This window comes from Nannospalax galili, unplaced genomic scaffold (assembly GCF_000622305.1).
Source record: "Nannospalax galili isolate Female #2095 unplaced genomic scaffold, S.galili_v1.0 scaffold1615, whole genome shotgun sequence".
Lineage (NCBI taxonomy): Eukaryota > Metazoa > Chordata > Mammalia > Rodentia > Spalacidae > Nannospalax > Nannospalax galili.
The window spans coordinates 72,319-96,848 of record NW_008335851.1 but is presented as its reverse complement, the minus strand read 5'-3'; the positions used below and the strand labels follow the sequence as shown (position 1 = coordinate 96,848).

The following is a 24,530-nucleotide window of genomic DNA, read 5'->3' as shown; positions in this document are numbered from 1 at the left end:
AATATATATTATATATAAAAGCCATATGGAAGTTTCTTAAATATAGTTTATTAATATTTAGCTTAAGAAACTTCCATATGGCTTTTTCTAAAGGCCTTTAGTGTTACTTATCCCTCTATATACTCTCTCCTTTGTCTTGCCTGCCCATTCTTCTCCCCACATTAACCCTATGCTATTATTCCTCTTTCCCTCTTTATATTAACTGCATTCTACCTCCTCTCTCATGAAGCCTCCACACAATTCATTAGTTTTCTGTTCTGAAAAAGGAAACATGATTATGTAAGATTTCAAAGCTAGGGGCTAGAGAGATGGCTCAGCAGTTAAGAGCACTAACTGCCCTTGCAGAGGACTCAGGTTCAATTCCCTGCACCCACATGGCAGCTACAAACCGTCCTTACCTCCAGTTCCAGGGGAATCAGACACCCTCTTCTGACCTCCACAGCACTGCATGACATGGGTGCACTCACAATCAAGCAACACACCCATACACATAAAATAAAAATAATATAAAAAAAAACTTCGAACCTAGCATCCAGCTATGAGAACATGTGACATTTGTCTTTCTTGGTTAATCCAACACTCCTACAATTTTATGGTCCTTCACTAGTAAAGGGATGCCCTTCTGTCTTCTTAACAGAACCTTTTCAGGCCAAGGCTGATGACTGATTTCCAGTAATGAAAAGAGGAAGGCTCTCAACCAAGATCTTTGTCTTTAGCAAAACTGTTCAAAAAGAAAGAGGGCCAGTGAGCTGGCTTAGCAGACCAAGTGCTTCCTATGCAAGCCTGACAAAATGAGTTTGATCCCCAGAAACCAAGTAAAGGTACAAAGGCAACTGACTTTACAAAGTTGTTCTGACCTCTACACATGCACCACGGCTCCCATTCATGCACACAAACATGGACACACACATGCATGCATACAATAAATACATTTTTTTAGATGAGGAGAAATGAAGACACCCCTAAATGAAGAAAGTATTTAGTGGAATTTCAAGTGGAAATTCATTACCACTAGATCTACCTTTCAACTCGTAAGGAAAACATACTAGATATAAACTCAAAGCCACCTAAGAATATAAAATGTTCCTATAACAGCAAACTCACAAATAGAAAAATTAGCATTATTATAATTTTGGTTCACAATTCGACTTTTTAGTCTCTTGCAGTATTTAAAATAGAAAAGAATAAAAATTCAGAAATCTGTTAGTGGGCACACAATATATGTTTGTGACACTAATGTTTAAAAGAGCAATAAAGAGACAAACCTTTGTATGTGATTGAAGTCATTAGTTTAAAATAGACTTATAGCTTTAGGATGTTTCACATAAGCTTCACAGTACAAGGAAAATACACAAAATACACACAAAGAAATGGAGTGTGAGCCAAACAGTACACTACAAACACCAATTATACACAATGAAACATAGTAAAGGAAGAAATGAGGGACAAAAAGCCCTAAGATGCACACAGAAATAAAATGGCAAGTCTCTTCTTATAATTAATTAAAGTGTAAATGGGTTTAATTACCAAATAAAAGATAAAGCTTGGCAGAATAATTTTGAAAACAAGATTCAATTAATTATCTACAAAGAGACTCATTTTAGAACTAAGCATACTAGAAAAAGAATGAAAACCATGATCCATTCAACTATAATAAACAAAAGAAGTTGTTATATAGCAAACAAAAAGACTTTAAGTCAAAGCTGTTACAAGAGACAAAGAGCATTATATAATGAATTTACCAATTAGAGAAGAGTAATTATCAACACAGATGGACTAAACACATTTTTACACACAGATTTGCTAAGTGTATGTAGTAAATACTGAAAGAACTAAGGGAGAAATAGACAGCTCTATAATAGTAAGAGGATACATTACCCTACTTTCAGTTACAGATGGGATAGTAAGGCAGAAGATAAATAAGGAAATAGAAGAATTGAACACCACCACATACACTATTTGGACCTAACACCCATATACAGAACATACTACCCAGGGCTGGAGAGATGGCTCAACAGTTAAGAACACTGGTTGTTCTTGCAGAAGACCCAGGTTCGAATCCCAGCACCCACATGACAGCTAACAACTGTCCGTTAACTCCAGTCCCAGGGGATCTGACAGCCTCTTCTGACTTCCACAGGCATTGCACAACATGGGTGCACTTACCTACATGCATACACATTAAAAAAAAAAAAAAAAAAGAACATAATACCCAACAAGCAGAACACACATTTTTCTCAGGTATACATGGAACATGTTCTAGAATACATTAGGGCTATAAAGTGCCTAATACATTTTAAAAGACTGCAATTATAAGCAACCTTTCTAATCACAATAGATTGAAACCAGAAACCAATAACTATAAAATCCACAAATATGTGAAAAGTAAAGCCTTCTTTTTTTTGGTCTTTTTTTGAAACAGGGTCTCCCTGTAGCCCCAGATGGCCTGGAACTCTCTATGTAGACCAGGCTGGCCTTGAACTCACAGAGATCCACCTGCCTCTGCCTCCTAAGTGCGGGGACTATAGGCATGTATCACCATGCCCAACAGCATTCTTAAACAGCTAATAGGTCAAAAAGCAATCACAAGGAAAATCAAAAGATATCCTAGACAATGAAAAAACATAACACCAGATGTGATGGGATACAGCAAAGTCAATACTGATATTCACAGCTATGCAGCAGAGTTCTCAATAGCCTCACTTTATACTTTAAAGAATGAGGAAAAGAGCAAGCTAAACCACAAAGCAAGCAAATGAAAGGCAGTAATACAGACCAGAGCACAGGGTTTTTTGTTTTTGTTGTTGTTGTTGTTTTAAAAAGAGACTAGTAAAACAGAAAAAATAAAAGGAAGAACTTTCAAAAGCTCAACAAAACTGACAAAACTTTTAGAATGCATAGGAACAAAGGAAAACGGGGAGGGAGGACAGTAAGGAGGAAGAATATGCTCAATTAACTAAACTCAGAAATCAAAAGAGGGACAGTGGGCTGGGGAGAGAGCTTAGTGGATAAAGCATTTGCTGTCTAAGCACGAAGACCAGAGTCTGGGTCCCCAAAACTCACATAAAATAGCCACGCAGGTGTTTTGGCTACCCGTAATTCCAGAGGTAGAGATGGGGGATACTCAGGGCAAGGTGAATGCTAGTCTAGTAAATCAGCAAGCTCTGGGTTCAGTTGAGAGACTCTGCCTCAATAAAATGGAGAGTGAAGACATCTATCAACTTTAGGCCTCCACATGCATGCACATATACGCACATGTATACCTGCACACACATGTGAATACACACACACACAAGTACACCACGTACACACCTGCAAAAAAGGGGTGGGGCATTATGGTCAGTTTTACAAGAATGAGAAATATAGAATACTATATGTTGTATGTCATCAATATAGTCCATATAGGATAATAGGTAAAATACAAATCCAAACAGGCAGCTCTGTAATTAGTAAGGAGATTAAATCTACTATCCAAAAGTTTCCGGCAAAGAAAACCAAGGAACAGATGCTTTAACTAATCATTTAAGGAATTAACATCAATTCTGAAAAACTGAGAATAAAAAGGAACACTGCCAAAGTATGAAGCCAGCATTAACCTGATACCCAAAACAAATAGACACTACAATAAAACTACGGGTCAAAATCTTCAGCACTGTTCAAGACTGTCAAAAAAAGTACTAACATGGGCGGAGCACAGTTTATCTCAGCAGTCAGGAGGCAGAGGCAGGTGGATCACTGTGAGTTTAAGGCCAGCCTGATCTACATAGCAAGTTCAGGCCACCCAGCGCAACACAGCAAGATAAAGGTGTTTGATGCCAATTCTAACATGAGTTTGACCCTCAGAATTCATATGGTAAACCAATGCTTGCAAGTTATCTTCTGATCTCCACATGTGCACCATCCACCCCTCCCCCACTAAACATAAAATTAAAAGAACACTTGCTGCTCTTGTAGAGGGCTTGGGTTTGGTTCCCAGCACCCATATGACAGTTCATATGTAATTCAAGTTCCAGAGTATCCAATGTCCTCTTCTGGCCTCTGTGGGCACCAGGCACATATGTGGTACACATACATATATAAATGCAGGAAAGCATTCATACACATAGAATAAAAATAAATTTTTAAAAAAAGATTTATCACCTTGCCCTAGGTATTTCCCATCTCTGCCTCTGGATTATAGGTAGCCACTACATCTACCTGGGTGTTTTTGTTGTTTCTGTCTTTTTTGAGACAGGTTCTTCCTGTAGCCCCAGCTCACAGAGATCCGCCTGCCTCTGCCTCCTGAGTGCTGGGATTAAAGGCGTGCACCACCACACCCGGCTGCCTGGCTTTTTTAATGTGAGTTCTGAGGAGCCAGACTCCGGTATTCATGCTTATACGGCAAGTGCTTTACCTAGCCCAGTGTCCCCCTTTTGATTTCTGATTTTTAGTTATCTGAGCATATCCTCTAATCCCACCATTTGGGAGACAGAGGCAGGTAGCTCTCTGAGAGACTGAGGCCAGCTTGGTATACATAGTGAGTTCCAGGCCAGCTGGAACTATAGGGAGACCCTATCTCAAAAAAAAGTCAAAACAAAGAAAACACAACAACAAAACCTAACAGGAACCACAAACACTCTCAATCAACTAAAATTAGAAGGAAAGTCAACAATTTGAAGGCCATATATGAAAGGTCATAGCTACTATCATACCTAGTGACAAAAGACAACATTTTCTAATGTTAGGAATAGAGAAGGATGCCTACTTTCATCACTTGTATTCAACATAGAAATCCTAACAGATTAATCAGACAAAAAAAGGAAGTAAAGGTATCCAAATAGTAAAAGTAGTAAAATCCAACACACAGAAAAAATCATTTACATTTGTTCACACTGAATGACTATCCTGAAAAAAATTAAGAATAGAATTCAATTTATAACAGCATCACAAAGAATACTTAAAACTCATCCAAGGCCTCTAAATGGAAAGACAGTTTGTGTTTATGGACCCAAAGACTTGGTACTGTTAAAATTCAGTACCATTCAAAATAATGTATAGATTTTAATACAATCGCTGTTGAAAACCCAGTAATGATTATAAACACAGAAAAGTTCATCCTAGAGTTCATATGAAACTTAAGGAACCCCAGATGGCCAAAACAATACTGAATAGAAAGCAGAGGGGGCTGGAAGATGGTTCTTTGGGTAAAAGTGTCTGCAGTGCAAGCCTAATGACCTGAGTTTGATCCCCCAAACCAGGGTGAAAGGAATGTTATCTACTCCTCAAAGTTCCGCTGATCTCCAAACATGTGCCATGGAGCATGCATGCCTCTACACACACACACACACACACACACACACACACACACACACACACACAAACAAACAATTAATTTCAAGGAACCCCAAATAAAGCAATATTGAACAACAACAACAACAAAAAAAAGCTTCCTAACATTGGGTTTGGCAATACCAACAGTACGGGAAAGAAATTATATCAAAATTTGCCCAGATGAAAACATTTTACAAAAAACTGAGCGACTATGCATCATTTTATCCAAGAGATCAAACTTAACATGACTAATCCTGGGACAAACTAAGTCTCATGTAGCCCAGACTGGTCTTGAACTTGGCATATTGCCAAGCTTGGGTGCTGAAATTACAGGTATGTGCCACCATGCCCCCTTTGTGATGCTGAGACGGAAACTAGGCTTTGTGCATGCTACACACTCTACTCATTGAGCTGTATGCCCAGCCTCTAAAAACCATCTTCTTAAGAGAAATATGCTTAAACATTAAGAGGAAAGCTGTCAATAAGCTGTACTCATTGTCTACAAAGGTAAACACATACATAGAACATCATGAAGTAAAAGTGGCAAAATGGTAAACACTGCTGAAAAGAATATGGGAGCTAATTTCACTTCTGAAAACTACAGTAAATAGGGATTTTTAAAAAAGCTATCAGGTCAGACTTGGGATGCCCCCAAATAAATCATACAACAAGGATAATTTATACAGAAATCAGTAGTTTTCTTTTAAACACAGTACAGAACCTCTCCCAGATAAGTTATGGCTTCACACCTGTTGTGGTTTTACCTTACACAAATAACATTTTGATAAGTGAAGCTCATTCTGAGACCAAAATGCTATTAACTTTAAAATCTTTCTTGAAAAGGTGCTGCTTTTCATGTTTGGAACTGTTTTAAGGGACCACTACACGGTTGTGCTTTTTTGTTAATAAAATTGGAGACTGAAAGTAGTTTGTCTCCATCTAGTAGTTAACTGTTGCCTTCTAATGTCTTTACATAACTTCATATTCCATGTTTTTGAGTTTGTTGCTGTATGAACAGGCTCCACTGATCTTACGGCAGTATTTTAGGGAATGATCTTCATGGTACTTCCACTATCCAATAACAGCCTTATGTTTTTGGAAATCAAGGCTCCAGTTTAGTTCAAATTAAGATTTCTATAACTAATGAAGTACTGATAAAATTTACTCATCTTGACCTACTGAAAATCATTATTAAATCTGTAACTATTTCAGTAATTTTTGAAAATCACAAAAACAGAACAAGAAACAACTTTAAACTATATTTCTCCCTTTTCTAATTGTCCAATTGCTTTATATAACTGAGTGATTTTCAATTACATTCATATTTCCACTAAGAATTTCTTAACCTTGTTCCCTACCCCCTTCATTTTTACCTTCCCAGATAATCTCTAACAAGAGAAACATTAAGTAAGTTTATTCACACTGTATTTCAACCCCAACTGGGGCACCACAATCATTTTCAAAGAGTCTAAGTAACCCAGCTTCCAATTCTCCTGCCTCAGAAGCCAGAATGCTAGGATTACACGTATACCCAATGAGTTTACAATTCAATTCTGATAAATGCCCAGGGTTAGCTTAGACCTTGGAACAGGCCTCCCTTCCCAAGACTGCTTCCACTTCAAACGTGGGCCACAAGTGATGCCTCCAGACCATGGACATTTCAGAGTAGCTGTAAATGTGGAGTTCCCAAGGACCCCTGGGTTCAAGAATTTGCTGAAAAGATTCACAGAATTCTGAGGAAAATACTGTTTATATGGCTAATCTTAAAAGGATACAAACTGGGCCAACCAGGCCAATGAAGATAGAAGTCTGGAAGGAGATGCAGAGTGTCCATGCCCTTGTTCTCCTGGCATGTCAACGAGGCACATCCACAGAGCTGCCGCGTTCAGAGTGTTTTTTCTTGCAGTTAAGTCTTGCGTGTAATTAATCCAGGCTGGCCTCAAACTCATAATCCTCTTCCTTCAGTTTCAATCTCCCCAGTTTTGGGATTATAGGTGTGCATAGCACCTGGCTTGTCTAGAGTTCTTTACTGTGGCTTCACTATATAGGCATGGATGATTAAATCAAACAGGTTATCTGACTAGCCCAAATCTATTTCTGGTGACCAGCTTCCATCCTAAAGCAATCTCGAGAGGCCACCAAACATAAGTCAAGTTATGAACGTAACAAAAACACATTCCTACTACTCAGGAAATTTAAGGATTTGAGATATTCCTTGTTAGAAGCTAAGGTTAAAGACAAGACAAATTCCTCACTACAGCAGTCAAGCAGCATTGAGCTTTGAAGGGTCACAAACCACTGTAGTATCTGAAGCTTTTATCCCACTCAAAAAAGACCAAATTTTGCCCCTACAGAGAATGATTTTCTGAGGTTGGAGATTTAGCTCAGTGGTAGAGCACCCTGGGTTCAGTCCTCAGATCAAAAAAAAAAAAAGAGAGACTGATTTTCAAAGACAATGATGAGAGCGCCCCCCAAAATCACAATGAAATTTTATTGTGTAAAGATTATAGAAGTAGGACTAATATTCTTCTGTACAAAGCACACAACAAATGGTCTTAAATACAATGGGGAGAAATGTGAGTCCTACAACAACACATGACACAAGCAGAGCCATTTACAGACACTAAAAAATTTAAAGTATCTTCTTTTTCCAAAGAGTCCATTGTACATTTCTTAGAGATGGGGACATGGCCCAGGCAAGGTCACAATGGCATTTTATTGCCCTCGATGCTGATTTTCACTGCATGTGCAGATCTGCTTTTTTTCCTGATATCTGTGAACTTTCTCATCTGTTTATCCAGTCGACTGATACCTTTCTTGGAGGCTGCCTGAAACTAAGAGCGGGGGAAAAATTGAAGAGTAAATTATTGAAATAATTAAATCTAGTTTTGTTTTTCATCTTTCATCTGAAAGTTAGTAGTTAGAAGAGCTCCCAGCTCTATAACAACCAGAACTGCTTTGGTGACCTCAAGGACACAGCAAGTGTTAGAAAAAGCTGTTCAACCCTCAATGAAGGTTAACTTTGTTGTTGTGTGTGCCTCACTTTTTATTTTGCCACAGTTCATGGAAACTTCCTAGATGACAGAAGGGGAAATACAGGGACTCCAATCTTCCCAGTTTCATCACTAACACATGACTGTATGCTTTTTCCTTTCAAAGAACAAATGTGAGGCCAACTACTTGACATAGATTTTCAAACAGTGCTTGTGGAAAAAGAACAAAGAAATATCATCTGAGAAAGAGCCTTAAGCGTAATGAACAATGCAAACTCCGATGTGCTGAAGCTCTAGAGATTTGGTTGGCCTCAGGGTAAGTCCCTGCTCCACTTTAGCAGGATCCAGAATCCTATGCAGACTATACCTGTGGTCTCTATTCCTAGGACTCCTTCCACTTGCTTTTAGGTTTAGTTGTTACTTTTTTATTTGGAAGATTGCATGTCTTACAAAGATACGGTTTCCAAGAAATAGCTTGTTTAAATCCAGAAAAGCCTGCCACTGCCACTGAAGACCAGAACGAATTCTTTGTTTACTGTGATTAGCGATTTATTAAGAATGGTGATTCACTCTGCTGGCTAGTTTTCATAGTGCCAGAAAGTGCTATGTAGGCTGCTGGGGTGGGTCATACCCAGGCTAGTATCAGTCTACTATTCACAGCATGTACATAGATGCCAGATGCTCAGTAACCTATGCTCTAACACAGACACACAATACCAAACAAGCCAAATCCAATTATTTTCCTTCTTGATTCATCAACTCTATTCCACTTCTTAGGACATTAAAAAAGCTACAGGAGAAAGCTTCAGAAGGGAGAAAAAAAAAAAATCAAAGCTTTTAAAAGATTAGCAAGCTTTAAAAACAAAAAATTACAACTGAAAACACATACTAAATCACTAAGAATGTTTAGTCAAATGGAATTATACCATGTTAAGTAGAAACCAAACCAACAAATCAAAAGTATAAGAGAATATGATATCGTTGACTGAAAAAAATTTTAAATTACTATGTTTATGCATGCACATAATAAGGACCAAAAAGATAATATATAATCTAAAAAGTTAATATTAACTTGTGGTATTATAGGTTATATTAATTTTATTTGTACTGCCTATATTTTTAAAAGTTTATACAAAAATATGCACTGCCTCTGCCATTTTAATAGACAAACAGGAAAAAAAAATCAATGTAGTACAAGTTACTATATTAAGAATTTAAAAAAATCAGAAACCATAGAGGAATGAATAAAGAAATTAGTATATATTCACATAAATTATACAGAACATTACACAGTCATTAAAAATGATAAACCTACAGGGTGGTTTAAAGAAGAGAAAAAACAAAACTATATGCAGTCTGGCCAATAAAGTCACATTTTAGCATCCTAGATAACTATCAGCACATTATCATCATGTGAAACACTGGGAATGCAGGAAGGGAGCTCTCTCCTCCTCTCCGCAGTGTAGGAAAAGGTTAGATTACACTTTTATTCATTCCACCTGGGGGGAAATGGGACCAGAGCCAGCAACACCAGCAGATGGGCACTTGGCCCCTCAGAACTAAGTGTGCTTCCATAGTGGATGGACCAATGACTTTTTATTATGTTTACCTTGCCATATCCTAGTTCCCAATGCTAAAACACTGAAATACTATAAAAGGAAATATGAAAGCTGGGCTAAAAAGAGGGAAGATATAATGAGAAAAGAGAGAAAAGTAGAAAAAGAAATAGGTATAGAGAAAGGATATCAAGGTGGAGTGGCCATGGATGTAGAGATGGAACAAACCAGAAAAAAAAAGGAACTGCAGATGGAGGAAGAAGTTCTGTGCAGGAACCTAGCCCCCTTTTATTCATTTTCAATAGGCAGAAAGCATCACAGCAAAGTGCACTAGCAGAACCATGAGAGGAGGTGAGGGAGAAGCACAAAAGGGGCCAAAACACACTCTATGCACTGCAACAAAGTGTTACTGATCTCAAACCACAGCAGGCCAATGGCTTATGATCACATCACAAATATGTGTTAAATATATCTCCTAAATATCTAGTACAAGGTTTTATGTATTAAGTCCTCAATGAATGCTATCATGGCACTGACTACAAGAAAATAAGTCCCCTTCCAAAACCAAGGCAAGCCATTAAGCAGTGAGTATGCCTGAAATGCAGCCACTATTCTGGGCTCAAATAAAAACCTTTTTCATGGGCTGGAGAGATGTCTCAGCAATTAAGAGCACTGGCTATTCTTGCAGAGGACCCAGCACCAACATGGCAGCTAACAACTGTTTCTAACTCCAGTTTCAGGAGATGTGATGACCCCTTCTGACCTCCATGGGCACTGCGCAACACAGATGCAATTACACATACATGCAGGCAATATATTCATACACATTATATATATATGGGGGGTCTTTTTGAGACAGGGTCTCCCTGTAGCCCCAGCTGTCCTGGAACCCACTATATAGACCAGGCTGGCCTTAAACTCACAGAGATCCGCCTGTCTCTGCCTCTGGGGTGCTGGGGTTAAAGGCGTGCACCACCACGCCCGGCCAATAAAAATATTTTTTAAAAGCCTTCTTCATAAATATGGATACTAATCAGATACAACAAAATGCTTGTCAAGAACATAATGATCTATTTGTCTCCAAGGTACTGACATAGGAAGGGACCTCCATGGAAACTGCTAAGAATTCAAGAGGCCTTTAATGTCCTAAGATGCTAGTCAGCATCATCAATTCAGAAGCTAAAGGTAGGCCAGGTCTTTTCTGGTTAAGAAAGCACATACACATACTAGTTTCCACTCTGTTGGCAGTTTAAGCGCATGCACAGCCCAGGCTTCCTTGGGGATACCTCTTGGATACACTCTGGTAGGACCAGGACTACAAGGGCATCTTGTTGCCTTCAATGCTGAACTTGACAGCTCGGTGCACTTTGCTGAGTCGCTTCTGTTCAGCAAACCGCCTTTTATGCTTTTCCAATCGACTTAAGCCCTTTTTAAGAATACCAGGCTAGAAAGAGTGGTTTGATGGGAGAAAAAGATTACCAAGAAACAGTATTTAAGTAATGTCTACAATGATGAAAGGAATCTACCTTGACAATTTCACAACAGAAATGCTTAAACAATTGAAGAGAAAGAGGGGATCTGAGGAAGCAGGTAAATTGTTACTCACGGTTCTTTAAATGAATGAACAAGTAAATAGCTGTACCAGAACACTCCGTAGTTACTTGAAATAAAGGGATTAATAAGAAACTTCTTGATTTGATAATGTCATTTTAAATCTAAAGAAAAATTCATCTGTTTAGTAAGCTTTCATTCTGGGTAATATTTTGCTCTTTCTCTAATTGCTTGATTTATTATTTCACTGTGTTAGAGACCCCAAGATAGATCTCTGTGAATCAAATAATCCTTAATTGCTATACAGGTTATTAAATAAGAAAACAGATTTGAATGGTCTTGTTCTCCTGCTCACTCACCCTTGATGACTCCATCTCCACATTCCATTTGGGCCTGACAACATAGTCCTTGTTTGAAGGCATTGGGACCCTGGCCCGGGCACAGAAACCAGGATCTCCAGGTCTAAGAGCCCTAAGAAGGAAAGAAAAAACACATACTGCTTTTGTTGGCCAAAGGGGAGCCCAACTGAGATTTCGGCTTTATTCTTAGGTCCACCTCATTCAGGTGCCATGTTTCACAGCTTGGTGACTTACACCATTGCCAGCTCAGCTGGCCACATCATTAGACACTCTGCTGTGTGAACTTCTTACCCCAACACCAAGATCTGTGTTTACACAAACTCCCTTTGTTTCTCCTTGACTTCAGATGTAATCATTCCCTGTCTTTTTAAAGGCTGGTGCCTCAAGAGGGCTCTGTTTGCTTTTTAAGATTTCTTTTTATTTTATATGTGTAAGTGTTTGCCTGCATGAATGTACGAGTACCATATATGTGCCTGGTGCCTGCAGAGGCCAGAAGAGGCCATCATATTCCCTGGAATTGGAGTTACAGAAGGTTGTAAGATGCCTCATGGGTGTTCGGGACCCCCTCTCCCCAGTCCTCTGCAAGAGCTTTACCCCTACAGCTCAAGAGGACTCTAACCGGCTCTTGGGCGTACAAGGATCCCACAAAGCTCTGAGAATGTCCACAGTTCACATGGTTTGCATACACAACCCATACATTAATTTTCATTAGTTTCCTTTTTGTAGAACACTTGTGGGGGTACTACAGATTCCCATGTAATTATGAGAAGTAGCAAAATGAGAAATCTAGTCTCTCCCCGAGTGGTAACAACTTGTAAAACCATAGTACATAACAACTGGGACACTGATACAATCCACTCATCTCATTTTCTTTTTTTTTTCAAACATTTTATTATTTTTATTTTATGTGTATGCATGTATTGCCTGCATGTAGGTAAGTACACCCGTGTCGTGCAATGCCCATGGAGTACAGAAGAGGCTCACGGATCCCCTGGAACTGGAGTTATGGACAGTTGTTAGCTGCCGTGTAGGTGCTGGGATTCAAACCTGGGTCTTCTGCAAGAACAACCAATGTTTTCAAAAGCTGAGCCATCTCTCCAGCCCCTTATCTCATTTTCTTTACACAGTTCTATTTGCACTCATTTGTGTTTATATTTGGCTCTAGGCAAATTTGAAAATAACTATGCTAGACTAAGATCATGATCCTTCATAAGTAAAGGCCTTCTGTCAATGTCTGAGCATTTAAATCATTCACTCTTTAGGGAACTCTCTGTGGAGGTAAAGGGAAAGCAGACCTCCATCTACTGAGGGTGGGGAGCAAAGATCTCAAAGGAGCTATATTTTCTTCCTATTCTCTTCCTGCAATCTAGGTGCTGGCTGGCTGCCAACATTCACCTGCGTATCTACTCCCTTTTGGTAACCTATTTCCAGGCTTTGTTACAGTCTTCCTGACCACATGCTATCACTCTCTACCAGCAACTCTGCTACACTCCTTTGCAAAGATGATTTGTTCATTTCCTATTCTAGATTTAACATTTCTTTTCTTTCAATGGAGATAACCATCAAGTCTGTGGTTCTACTCTAATAATTTCTAGATCCATGATGTTAGTAAGAGTATATCATTAAGTATCTCACATTGAATAGCTTGAAATAGAACTTACCTTAGTTTTAGTGGATGGCAATATCACTGGTTAGTCTTCAAATGCAGTCAAATTCTTCCCCAACGATGTCATCAACCTTAGTAAGCTGTCTTTACAATGTCCTTTCAACCTTCTGCTTATGAACTACTGGCCCCATTTAACAGTATCACTTACTACCTTCAGCCCCACTGCCCCAACTTGTTCTGCATGACACCCTTAGCACCAGCATTTCTAATCAAATTTGAGAGCTTGCTGGGCGTGATGTCGCACACCTTTAATCCCAACACTGGGATGCAGAGGCAGGCGGATCCCTTGTGAGTTCAAGGCTAGCTGGGGCTACAAGGAGACCCTGTCTCAAAAAGACCAAACAAAAAAATTTTATATAAATCAAATTTGACAGCTTTACCTGTAGGCTCAAAATCTTCTACAGAATCCTAACAACAAGGGAAAAATCCCTATCTTGATCTCAGCCTTCCACTGGTCCATATCTGCATTTCCAGTTTTGTCTTCCAACACTCCTGGTATCACACTGTTGCCCACAACTTCAGCATGCCTGCTACTCTGAAAGTATGACTGGACACTAACCCCACACATTCTGGCCTACCATCCCTCTATAAAAATATAGTTTTTGAGAGCATGGACAATTTTTAAGTTGCTTTTGTATTCTCAAAACTTAACAAAAATTCTAGCACTTAAGCTGGCAGCAACAAAATTGCTAAATTAATTATTTTCTTAATTCTCCACAGCACTCAATACAATGTTTGGAAGATAATGAATGTTAGACTGAAAACCACCCCTCACCAACAGGAACACATTTCATTTTTTTTCTTAAAACAATGAACAGAAATTCTCTATATACACTAAGAAAAATCAAGACAAAACCCTTACTTCTCCTCTCCTGTCAGCACCTTCTCCAGGTCTCTTCGTGGTGTCTGACCACCAGTGCTGGGAAAAAAACAAATAGATACCAGGAATCTTAGAGCACATCAAAGTATCAAACCTATACCATCACTACTGCTTTTTTATTGGGTTATAGAAAATAGATCCTATTTTGAAAAATTTTATTATAGAGTATGTGCCACCCACACCTGATGTGTGTGACGGTGTGCATGCCATGGTGTGTATATGGAGGACAGAGGACAACTTTGTGTAATTAGTTCTCTCCATTTTTTATGGAAGTTTTGGGGGATCAAACTTTAGGTGGCCAGACTTGCACAGCAAGCACCTTTACCCACTGAGCCCTCTCATGACCCAATAATTGTTTTAAAGTACTGTTCACTTTAGCATTCATTGGTGTACCAGGTTTCATTCTGAGTGACCCAAAAGAACTGTATTTCTGATAACTGCCCTCTTACATGCATACCAATACAAACTGCATCAGTAATTTTTTGTTGTTTGTTTTTTGTCCTAGGATTTTGGAAATGGGACTAAGAAAGATAAAGTTGTTTTCTATAAATGGCTAAAACACTAAATTCCCAGCACTTCCATACTGTGAGAGAGAGTCTATTTTACCAAACTGCCCCAAACAGTTTTGGTGTGTGGGAAAGACCTTCCCTGTACACACACCATCATACTTAAACTACAAGTTACTCCATTTGAGCTTTCATACCTGTTCCCTCATACCTGCTCATTCTTCGTCGTTGAGGCATTTGTTCTAGATCTCTCTGCTCCCTTTCTTCTCTTGTCATTCCTTTGTAGTTTGAGGTAAGACCAAATATAGGTCGAGACCATTCATCTACAGTAAGAAAAAAATAATTATTTCGTCCACAAAATAGCATTTCTTGCACTGGAATTTTAGATAATCACACCAAATACAGGGCAGTAGATTAGGCATTTATGAGGTATTTGTTTTCTTAATGCTCTCATTATTTTGATCATGTAAAGGGAAAATACAGCTTAATATCAGGATTATAACTAACTCTAGCTGAATCGGGGTAAGAGTATAAAAAGCTCCATTAAACCAGTAATTGCCAGAGATTTAAAGAAAAACATCTGACCACTTTAGCAGTCATAAACAAGCTAGGTGATACTTCATAAGACAATCTTTTAAAATTAATTATTTTTAAGGCAGTTTAATTTCTAGGATTCTCCACTGAAAAGAGTAACCTGAAACTCTTTTTTATCCTCATGCCCAATGAATTCCATTGTTGTCAAAAATTATCTAAATTTTTTAAAATTACATTTTAACTTTTTCCTGGGAGCATCTCTTAAGGATGAGGTTTTAAAGATCATGCCAGTGCAGAAGCAGACCCGGGCTGGCCAGCGGACCAGGTTAAAGGCTTTTGTCGCCATTGGGGACTACAACGGTCACGTTGGTCTGGGTGTTAAGTGCTCCAAGGAGGTAGCCACTGCAATTTGAGGAGCCATCATCTTGGCCAAGCTTTCCATTGTCCCTGTTTGGAGAGGCTACTGGGGAAACAAAATTGGCAAGCCCCATACCGTCCCCTGCAAGGTAACAGGCCATTGTGGCTCTGTGCTGGTGCGCCTCATCCCTGCCCCCTGAGGCAGTGGCATTGTCTCTGCTCCTGTGCCTAAGAAGCTACTGATGATGGCTGCTACTGATGACTGCTACACACCAGCCAGGGGCTGCATTGCCACCCTGGGCAACTTCGCCAAGGCCACCTTTGATGCCATCTCTAAGACCTACAAGCTATCTGACCCCTGACCTCTGGAAAGAGACAGTCTTCACCAAGTCTCCCTAATAGGAATTCACCGATCATCTTGTGAAAACCCACACCAGAGTCTCTGTGCAGAGAACCCAGGCTCCATCTGTGGCTACTACTTAGGGTTTTTATATGAGAAAAATATAGTGAATTAAGTCTGTTAAAAAAAATTACATTTTAAGACAACAGATGTAGACTCTGTACTTGAAATCTAACAAAGCTGGTCAAATGACCATGAAAAACCACAATCTGCACACTGTTTAGTCAGAAATGCCCAGGTGCTGAGTGGCACTTTTTTCCTAAAACACACTTTAACTTACTGCTGTATTAATACACTATATAAAGCCAGAAAAGTGCTGTCACAGTAAGCCAGAAGCAAGGATTCTTAGAGGGTCTACTCAGATTCTAAAATTGCACCACTGACCCCAGCCCTAAGTTCAGAACCACTTTTGTAGTAGGTCATGGATACCAGAGGGAATATTCTGCTTCTCTTAGTCTAGGAGCAAAATGTCATTGCAATAAAGCTTATTATTCAGTAAGTAATAAATTACAGATCAGCAACAAGATGAAAGATGGTAACAGGCCTCTAGTTTATAAAATAAATTTCTGTAAAAGCTCTAAAAGAAGTTTCTCTAAAAGTTTTTGATAGTCCTAAAAATTCAACAGGAAAATAATTACTGTATTCAAGTACAAGTCACTTAAATTCCATTTTTTTTTTTAAAATGTGAACCACAGGAAGAACTGAGAAAGATGATGAAAACAAATATTTTATTATTAAAACTGCAGGACTTCATAATCAATGTGGTACCGATTATATACACTTTAGTTAGGATCTAGATTTCTCTGGCATTATTAAGTAAGATCATGGAAAAGATTTTGGAGACTAACGATAGCAGCAGTAGCTAACTTTTCTTGAGTATTATGAGCTCTCTATATCCTCTCATTTAATCTTTATAATAACCTAAAGAAAACTAAGACTTACTACTATCTCTTTATTATAGAGGTGGAGACCAAGCTTGAGCTTAAAACAGCTAAAGATATGCAGGAAAGTGAAGGACTCAACACTCTGAATGAGGCCTGGCTAAACCCAAGGCCTGCATTCTACCGTTTATGTTCTTGGTCCATAGCTAGAAAAAGTATGCTTTTACTTGCTATGTTTAATACTAGAAAGCATATTTAAATATGCCCCAAAGCATTATAAGTATAAGAGAAAAAAGCTGGTACTAATAAGAAGGCACTAAAATCCTTCTATTCCATTTTATTGAATCACTTAACAAATACTGTTGCAGGTACATTTAGAGAAATAAGACACCAAGAAATTTCTTTTCTCCAGGAAGCAGTTTATTGCGCTAGCACCTCTGTGCTAAAAGACAGAACCCTGAACAAGAAAAGACCCAGTCTTTTATACCTTCTATTAGTTTCCTTTAAGTTTAGTTTCTTTGTCTCCCACATATGGCAATACACATGTCCTGATTAGGTGCTTTATGCTACAAGGTTGCAACAGGCAGAATTGTGTGTGCATTCAGGCACAGACTGTGCTGCATTCCTTTTTCTTTGTTCTGGGGGCGGGGGGGAGGTTTCCTACCACAATATAGCTAAAAATATAGTTCTTATATATGCATGTCTCTCTATAGACATAAAAACAACAAATAAAAAGCAAACTTTACATACTGATTAATTTCCCTGCCATGTCCTTGTTGGACCTTGACTCCTTGGGGTGCTTATACAGATACATCACTGCTCGTCCAATCCCACTATGCTTCAGGGTCTCCTGGCTCACACTAGGTAGCTGGGGAACACAAACACATATATACATATTAATTACTCAGAAGCTAGGAGGCTAGCTAATAATGTATTCTACAGAACCTTCAAGACCTGTTTCATTCACATTAGAACAAATAAAAAGTTCCTTCTTCAGGATCTAAACACATGGAACATCCTTTTGTGTTCACATGAACAGATGAGATTTGAGTATTACTATGAGTGAAGTAAAACCTAGTAACGTGAGGAAGCATGAAGTAAGCATACTTAGAGGTCAGCAGCCCAGGCCCCGGATACCAAGACCTAAGTCTGAATTCAAGCACAGTTACCTGATAGTCACATGACCTTGGACAAGTCATTAACTTCTTAGCTTCTTAATGTATAAAATGGAGACAGCACTGTACAAGTTTCTTGCGAGAAATTGATAAATACATATAAAGCACCTAGCACTATGCCTGGCACACATAGGTTCCTTTCAAATTCCTTCAGAAGTTAAGCACCTTGCCTTGCCCAAGGTGGCACAACCATATAAAGGGAACCCAACTAGAGATTCCAATTCAAGTTTATAGACTCTAAATTTGGTGTACTTTCTACTACAAGTCTCTCTAGAACAGGTCCAAGACACACTGCAGCAGCTCTAAGATCTCTTTCCTTCAATACTACAGTCATAGTGTGCTTCATAAGGTCTCTCTTTTTTGCTCACTTTATTAAAAGATATGGTCCTTTTTTCAAATCCTTTTCTGGCAGGCTATAGCAGAGCAAATGTATAAATACACAGCAAAATGTAACAGTTTGACCATAAAAACCACATTAGGTAATTAATGAAGTGCAAACACTCAGATAATCTACGACCAACCTCTTGAAGAATCTTCAACAGTTCCTCCCGAATCTTCAGTGCTGGCAAACTCCTATCTGGTAGAGGCGAGAGCCATTCTTTGATAGCAGACATCACACCACTGTCAATAAATGTTTCTTTAAGGTCCTGCCTGCAATAATAATGATAACAATGACAATCAGGATAATAATACCAAGTTTTTTAAGTTCTCCTTTATTACCCTCTGACTGTTCTACATAGTAACGTTTCAAAAAACCTGCTTTTAAAGAGTCATGTATAAATACTCAATACTTACTGGGCCCCTATTGTGGTTTCAAAAGCAGTACAAAAATTAGCTTCTGACAAAGATAATTTGCTAAGAACATAACAAAATAAATGCAAGTTTTACAAAATAGATTAATGCAGATATGGAATGGTACAGACAGTAAGAATAATGAAATCCAATTATACAACTAAAAACAAACAAACAAAATCACCAGGCTCAACGTGGTGATGGCACACCTATCAATCTATAACAGTGTTTCTCAGTTTCAGGAGTAGGGAATCCAAAATTCTATTCTCTGTCAGAAACCAAAGAGTATAATATAATTCTCCTGGCAGAGGCAGGTGGATCTCCGTGAATGAAAGGTCAATCTGGTCTTATTTATAGTGAGTTCTAGACAGCCAGGGCCACATAATGAGATCCTGTTTAAAAAAAAAAAAAAAAAAAAAAAAAAAAAAAAAAAGTAGGTTGCAATTTTATTCAAAGGGAAAACAAAGTTGCTCATAACTATAACTAAACAAATGAAAGAATTTCCTAACAAGAATTTAGGAGGAAGGGCATCATTAAAGACTAGGATATATTCACGGACTTTAAGTAGTGTCTCCCAAGATCAAATTTTACCGGATCTCTACCAGTTTTATGTTTGTTCTGTTTGCATTAAACATCAAGATTTAAGAAAAACTTATGAAGAAATACAATTCAGGAACATTTAATCATTACTGATAAGACTGTATTTTTAAAATTATCTTAGAATATCAGTGCATAGTTGATCATTCCATTAAAAGGAAAAACTTTTCCAGGAAAATAAAATACTTACTTCTTAAGGTGCATAACCACAGTAGGCAATAAAGTTAATTTTTTCAGTGCTGGCTTTTTCTGATTATTCAACTGCCTATCTTCCTATTCAGAAAACAGAACAACAAAAAAGAGATTTAAGATAAAGCAGTATTAACTGTTAATAACTAATTATAACCACTGTTAATTCTGAACTTTAAAATATAAGAGCAGCTACTCAATTTTTCTTACAAGAAGAGTTATTTTGCACAAAGCCAAACTCTCTATCTGTCTAGTCAGTCAAACCTACAGAACTTTTAATATTGCCTTTAACAATTACAAATTGAGAGGCACAATTTCATTTACAATACTGACAAGTTGTCAAGTGTTCAGAGTTCACTAAAGGAACAAAGCATAGATGGGAAATTCTGATTTAGCTTCAGGAATAATCTCCCTTGCATAAGACTTGTATACTATATTATCAAATAGAGTTTCACTGTTTATTTGGGTAATTTCTATTTTTTAATTACAAAAATATTAAATTCTACAAATATACCAAAGCACACTGTACATTCCAACAATCAAATACAGGAGTGGTCTTAACTAGATGTCTACCTATCTCTCCTTTCACCCTTGAATTGTTTTGAAACAAATCCCAGACACAGATCACCAGATCCATCAATATTTCAGCAAGGAGCTGGCAGGAAAGCCCAATGGTAGAGCACTCTAAGACCCTTGTTTCAATCCCTTGAACCTCAAAACAAAAACAATACATCTCAGCAATTGTTTCTGAAAAATCAGAACTTGGTTTCTAAACATAAACTTACCGATTTTTACAATTTGGACAAAATTTAAACTACAATGAGTCAAAGGCCTGGAGAGATAGCTCAGTGGTTAAAAGTACTGACTGCTCTTGCAGAGGACCTGGGTTCAACTCCCAGCACCCACATGCCGGCTAAAAGCATGTAACTCCAGTTCCAGGGGACCTGACACCTTCTTCTGACCTCCACAGGCACTACATGACATGGGTGCATTTACACACATGCAGGCAATACACTCATATACATAAAAAAAAAAGTTCAATGAGTCAGATACAATATAAGTCGGGTTTTTTTTGTTGATTTTTTTATGTGTATTTCATACAGAACATCCCAAACAACCTTATTCATCTATATACCACATCCCAAATGGCACCCACCTGTATCCCCTCCCGCCCCCCCACTGGAGCCCATATACTCTGTAATCCCTATTACTGTCCATTGTGTTGTCAGCGCCCCCAGCCATTCTCCAGTGCTTGTCTAGCCACTGAATCTAGTCAGCCTATCTAGAGCTCCTTGTTTTAGGAAGATCAGCTCTTCCTCATCTACCAGCAATCAGTTGCCAATATTCCTGTAGATAAGATTGGGGGTATGTTTCATATTTTAAGTTAACATCAATCTTGGTACTGAACCAGACAGACATGACAACCAACCTGCCATTCACTTAAAAAGGTTCATTTCACTTAGTAGTCTTTTCACATTTTTCTGATCATGTGACTAAATTTTAAAAATTAATATTATTTCAAGGCTTAAAATTTAGAACAGTATATGCTTTATTAGAAAAAGCAAGAAACCTTTTAAGGCAGTCTGAAGTTAAAGATGCCACTGTACCAATTCAGTGGAGGCAAGAGAAGGTACTAGAAGTGTGTGCCTGCCTTACCTCAGCGGCTTCATTCATCTTGACAATCATGGCACTCACAACATCATCTGCATCACTGATGAAGGTGCCGCCATCGCGATTGCGTCTGCGCTTGCCACTCATGCTCTTTTTTCGTTGCAGCATCATCTCAAAATCCGACAGAAAGTCCATACTAGGCAGCAACACAAAAATCAAGCTCTTAATTATGTTTACTTTAATTGCCCCTAAGAACACCAAACCATCTAATATTAATTCAAAGAAGTGCTTTTTGAAAAGGCTCAAGTAACTTACACTTAAAGAGCTGATCTCAGATTTTATGTCCCGTTCCTGTTTTGCCCCAGCTGTTAAGTATTAATTACATGCAGGCCTAAGCTCTTCATCTAGTACCTTCACATCTGCAGTCTATTAGTTTGAGAAGGAGTATTACAGGTCCTCCATCAGAGGCACACTCGGTTTAGTTGTACTGTCTTTTCGGAACTAGAATAATGTTCAATTATTTGAATGTTTTGGTCTTATTTACCGTGACTAGAAAAAAAAAAAAAAAAAGAAAAACTAAACTGCTTTTTACTGACAAGGAGCACAACTCAAAACAATGTTGATTATAGGTTTTCTAGGAACCCCAGATCTTTACAGTAGTCACCAGACTCATTTAAAGGAGGGTGTTAACTTACCCCTGCCACTTGTCAAATGTTAATAAATTCAATTTTCCAAAAGTACCACTCAAATCCTTATGCTTAATTCTTGCATGTAATTGAAAGAGAACTACTCTTATTTTTTTCCATTTTTTTATTTTTCTATTTTTTAAAATCACTTAAAAAAATTTTTTAATAACTACTTTTTAAAAGGAATGATCTGTACAACGTAAACAGAGGCGAATCACTCTATGCATGTATCATAACTTTCATGGTATCAGACTTTTGGACACAGTTCCTAACTACTTAACAAAAGTAAAATATAATTAAGCAGTATTTTGCTGTTGGTTTTAGACTTACCACCCCAAATGGGCTTTTATTAGCTTATTTTTCAGTAGAATTTATCTGGTAAACCTGGTACCTGGTATCATATAAACCTGGAGCCCGGTATCATGTAATGCTATAAACTAAACATCTGAGCACAGGGCAAATAATGGGCAAATAACAGCAAATAATTCACTGACACTATCCAGAGGTGGAGGAGGAAAAAAAAGAAGGAAACCCATTTTCTTCCAAATCTGGAAACTGAAATGAAAAACAGGAAAGTTCTCAATAGCCTCTCATCTTCATTTTTTTCAGTTCTATTGAAATTTCTTAAAAATAAACAAAAAACTTACTGCTTTCCTCTCTTTATGTTATCATCAGAATCTGAATCTTCTGCTTCTTTTACCTGTGTTTCGCTTTTCTCTTCCTCTAAATCTTCTTGGTTAAAACCCTAAAGGCACAGTGAGTTAGCCCAAGTTATCACCATCACCTTATAGACTTTCTTCTTCATAACAGCTATTTTTTTTACATGTAATAATATGTCCATTAAAAAAAAGAAAAAGCAAATAAGTATCAAAAGGGACGTTATCAGTAGGGTCTTTAATCCCAGCACTTGGGAGCCTGAGGCAGGTGGATCTCTGTGAGTTCCAGGCCAGCCTGGTCTACAAGCAAGTTCCAGGCCAGTCAGAGCTATATAGTGAGACCCAAGACCCTGTTTTTAAAAGAAAGGGGGGAGTGATCTGTAGCAAAAGCTCCCTCCCCTAGTCACTACTAGTGTGGGAAGCTTGTTTTGTTCGAGAATTCACATTTGTGCAAACATATTCACACTTCAGCATTTCCTTTTATTAAAGAAATGGCAGCATACTACTCATAGATGAGAAATCCTCCTACACTTTGCAAATTCTACAACAGAATCTGGAAACCAATTCATACAACCTAAAACATCCTCCCTCTTTGTAGGGCTTTAAACTATTTCACCATTTGGTGAAATTATTGGAAAACTGACAGAATAAAAGCCAAAGCATAGTTGAAAATGAATAGTTCCACCTTATACTTACTGTAAATTCCTCTTCCTCTTCATCACCAGATTCTCCAAATATGTCTGCAATAAGATTTCTAGAAAATAAGCAAATATAAAACATTCACCTGCTTTCTTCCCATTTGCATAGGTATCATTTTTTACAATAGGATATAATTTATGTACAGAACAATGGGCTTTAATACATAAGCATTCATGTAACCAGCACCCTAATTCAAGATGTAGAACACACCTATTTGCCCCAAAGCTCCCTTACAGCCCCTTCTAGTCAGGCCTCCAACATCAAGATCCTAGAGACAACTACCACTGACCCTCAGTACGATAAGTTTTGTCAGTAGTTAAACTTCTTGTAAATGAAACTATATATCCTCTTTACCTCCTTCATTAACTTATTATTTCTGAGATCCATTCATGTTGCAGTACGGGTAATACTTTACAACTAAAATCTTAACTGTCCAAAGCCATGCAACTGGGCAGGTGAGGTAATATACCTCACCATGGAGCCCCTCTCTACCACCAAACAAGAGTCCTTGAAAACCCATATGCTCCCACTTACTCTTCTTCATTGCCCGATTCACTCTCACTCCCAAACAGATCCTTCTCTTCATTTTTCTTAACAGATGATTCATCTTTCCCTACTTCTTCTTCGCTGTCATATGCTATAGTCTTTTCTTTTTTACTTGACTTTTCTGATACAACGTCACTGTCAGAGTCGTCAGCATCAGAGACAACACGACTCTTCTTTGCTGTGTTCGAAAAGAAAATCATAATTCATATTGATTAGTCATGTATCAAGTTTAACAGGTGCTTTAAGATGTCAGCAATGGCAAAAACAAAACAAAACACTACCCCAACACAGCAGCTAATACATAAATTATAAAAGAAAAAAAAGTACCCAAATAACTCACGTAGCTCACTAGCAAAGCACTTGCCTAACATCCATGAGGCCATCTTCCATTCACAGCACCAGAAACACACAATCAGGCACATTCACAGTCATCTTACAAATTATCTGTTATTTTACTGAGGAAAAAGTGGTTAAGTTGCTGAAGAAATCATCAGTATAAAGTAACCCATCAATAGTCACCTTTGCTTTTGGGGAATAGAGAAAATTAGGATAGCCTATTGGGTAGAACTGGCATTCTTCCCATACT

The 24,530-nt window shown here is 38.1% G+C and overlaps 1 protein-coding gene and 1 pseudogene across 2 annotated transcripts in view; one reads left to right on the top strand and one right to left on the bottom strand.

Moving 5' to 3' along the window:
- Iws1 (interacts with SUPT6H, CTD assembly factor 1) overlaps positions 1 to 24,530 on the bottom strand; it is a 69,363-nt gene that overhangs the window by 4,635 nt on the left and 40,198 nt on the right. The window contains exons 4-14 of one of the 2 annotated variants that reach the window (XM_008830642.3): positions 23,933 to 24,122; positions 23,396 to 23,453; positions 22,691 to 22,788; positions 21,403 to 21,553; positions 19,748 to 19,830; positions 18,690 to 18,819; positions 17,744 to 17,861; positions 15,033 to 15,144; positions 14,298 to 14,354; positions 11,770 to 11,881; positions 7,971 to 8,144 (exon numbers count right to left, since the gene is read on the bottom strand). In XM_008830642.3, the coding sequence (XP_008828864.1) occupies positions 8,013 to 8,144; positions 11,770 to 11,881; positions 14,298 to 14,354; positions 15,033 to 15,144; positions 17,744 to 17,861; positions 18,690 to 18,819; positions 19,748 to 19,830; positions 21,403 to 21,553; positions 22,691 to 22,788; positions 23,396 to 23,453; positions 23,933 to 24,122 (1,241 nt within the window). In that variant the 3' untranslated portion in view covers positions 7,971 to 8,012. Of the gene's footprint in view, positions 1 to 7,970; positions 8,145 to 11,769; positions 11,882 to 14,297; positions 14,355 to 15,032; positions 15,145 to 17,743; positions 17,862 to 18,689; positions 18,820 to 19,747; positions 19,831 to 21,402; positions 21,554 to 22,690; positions 22,789 to 23,395; positions 23,454 to 23,932; positions 24,123 to 24,530 lie in introns of those variants that run through there. The other variant, XM_008830645.3, reaches the window with a different exon arrangement.
- Positions 15,319 to 16,195, top strand: LOC108490698 (annotated as a pseudogene).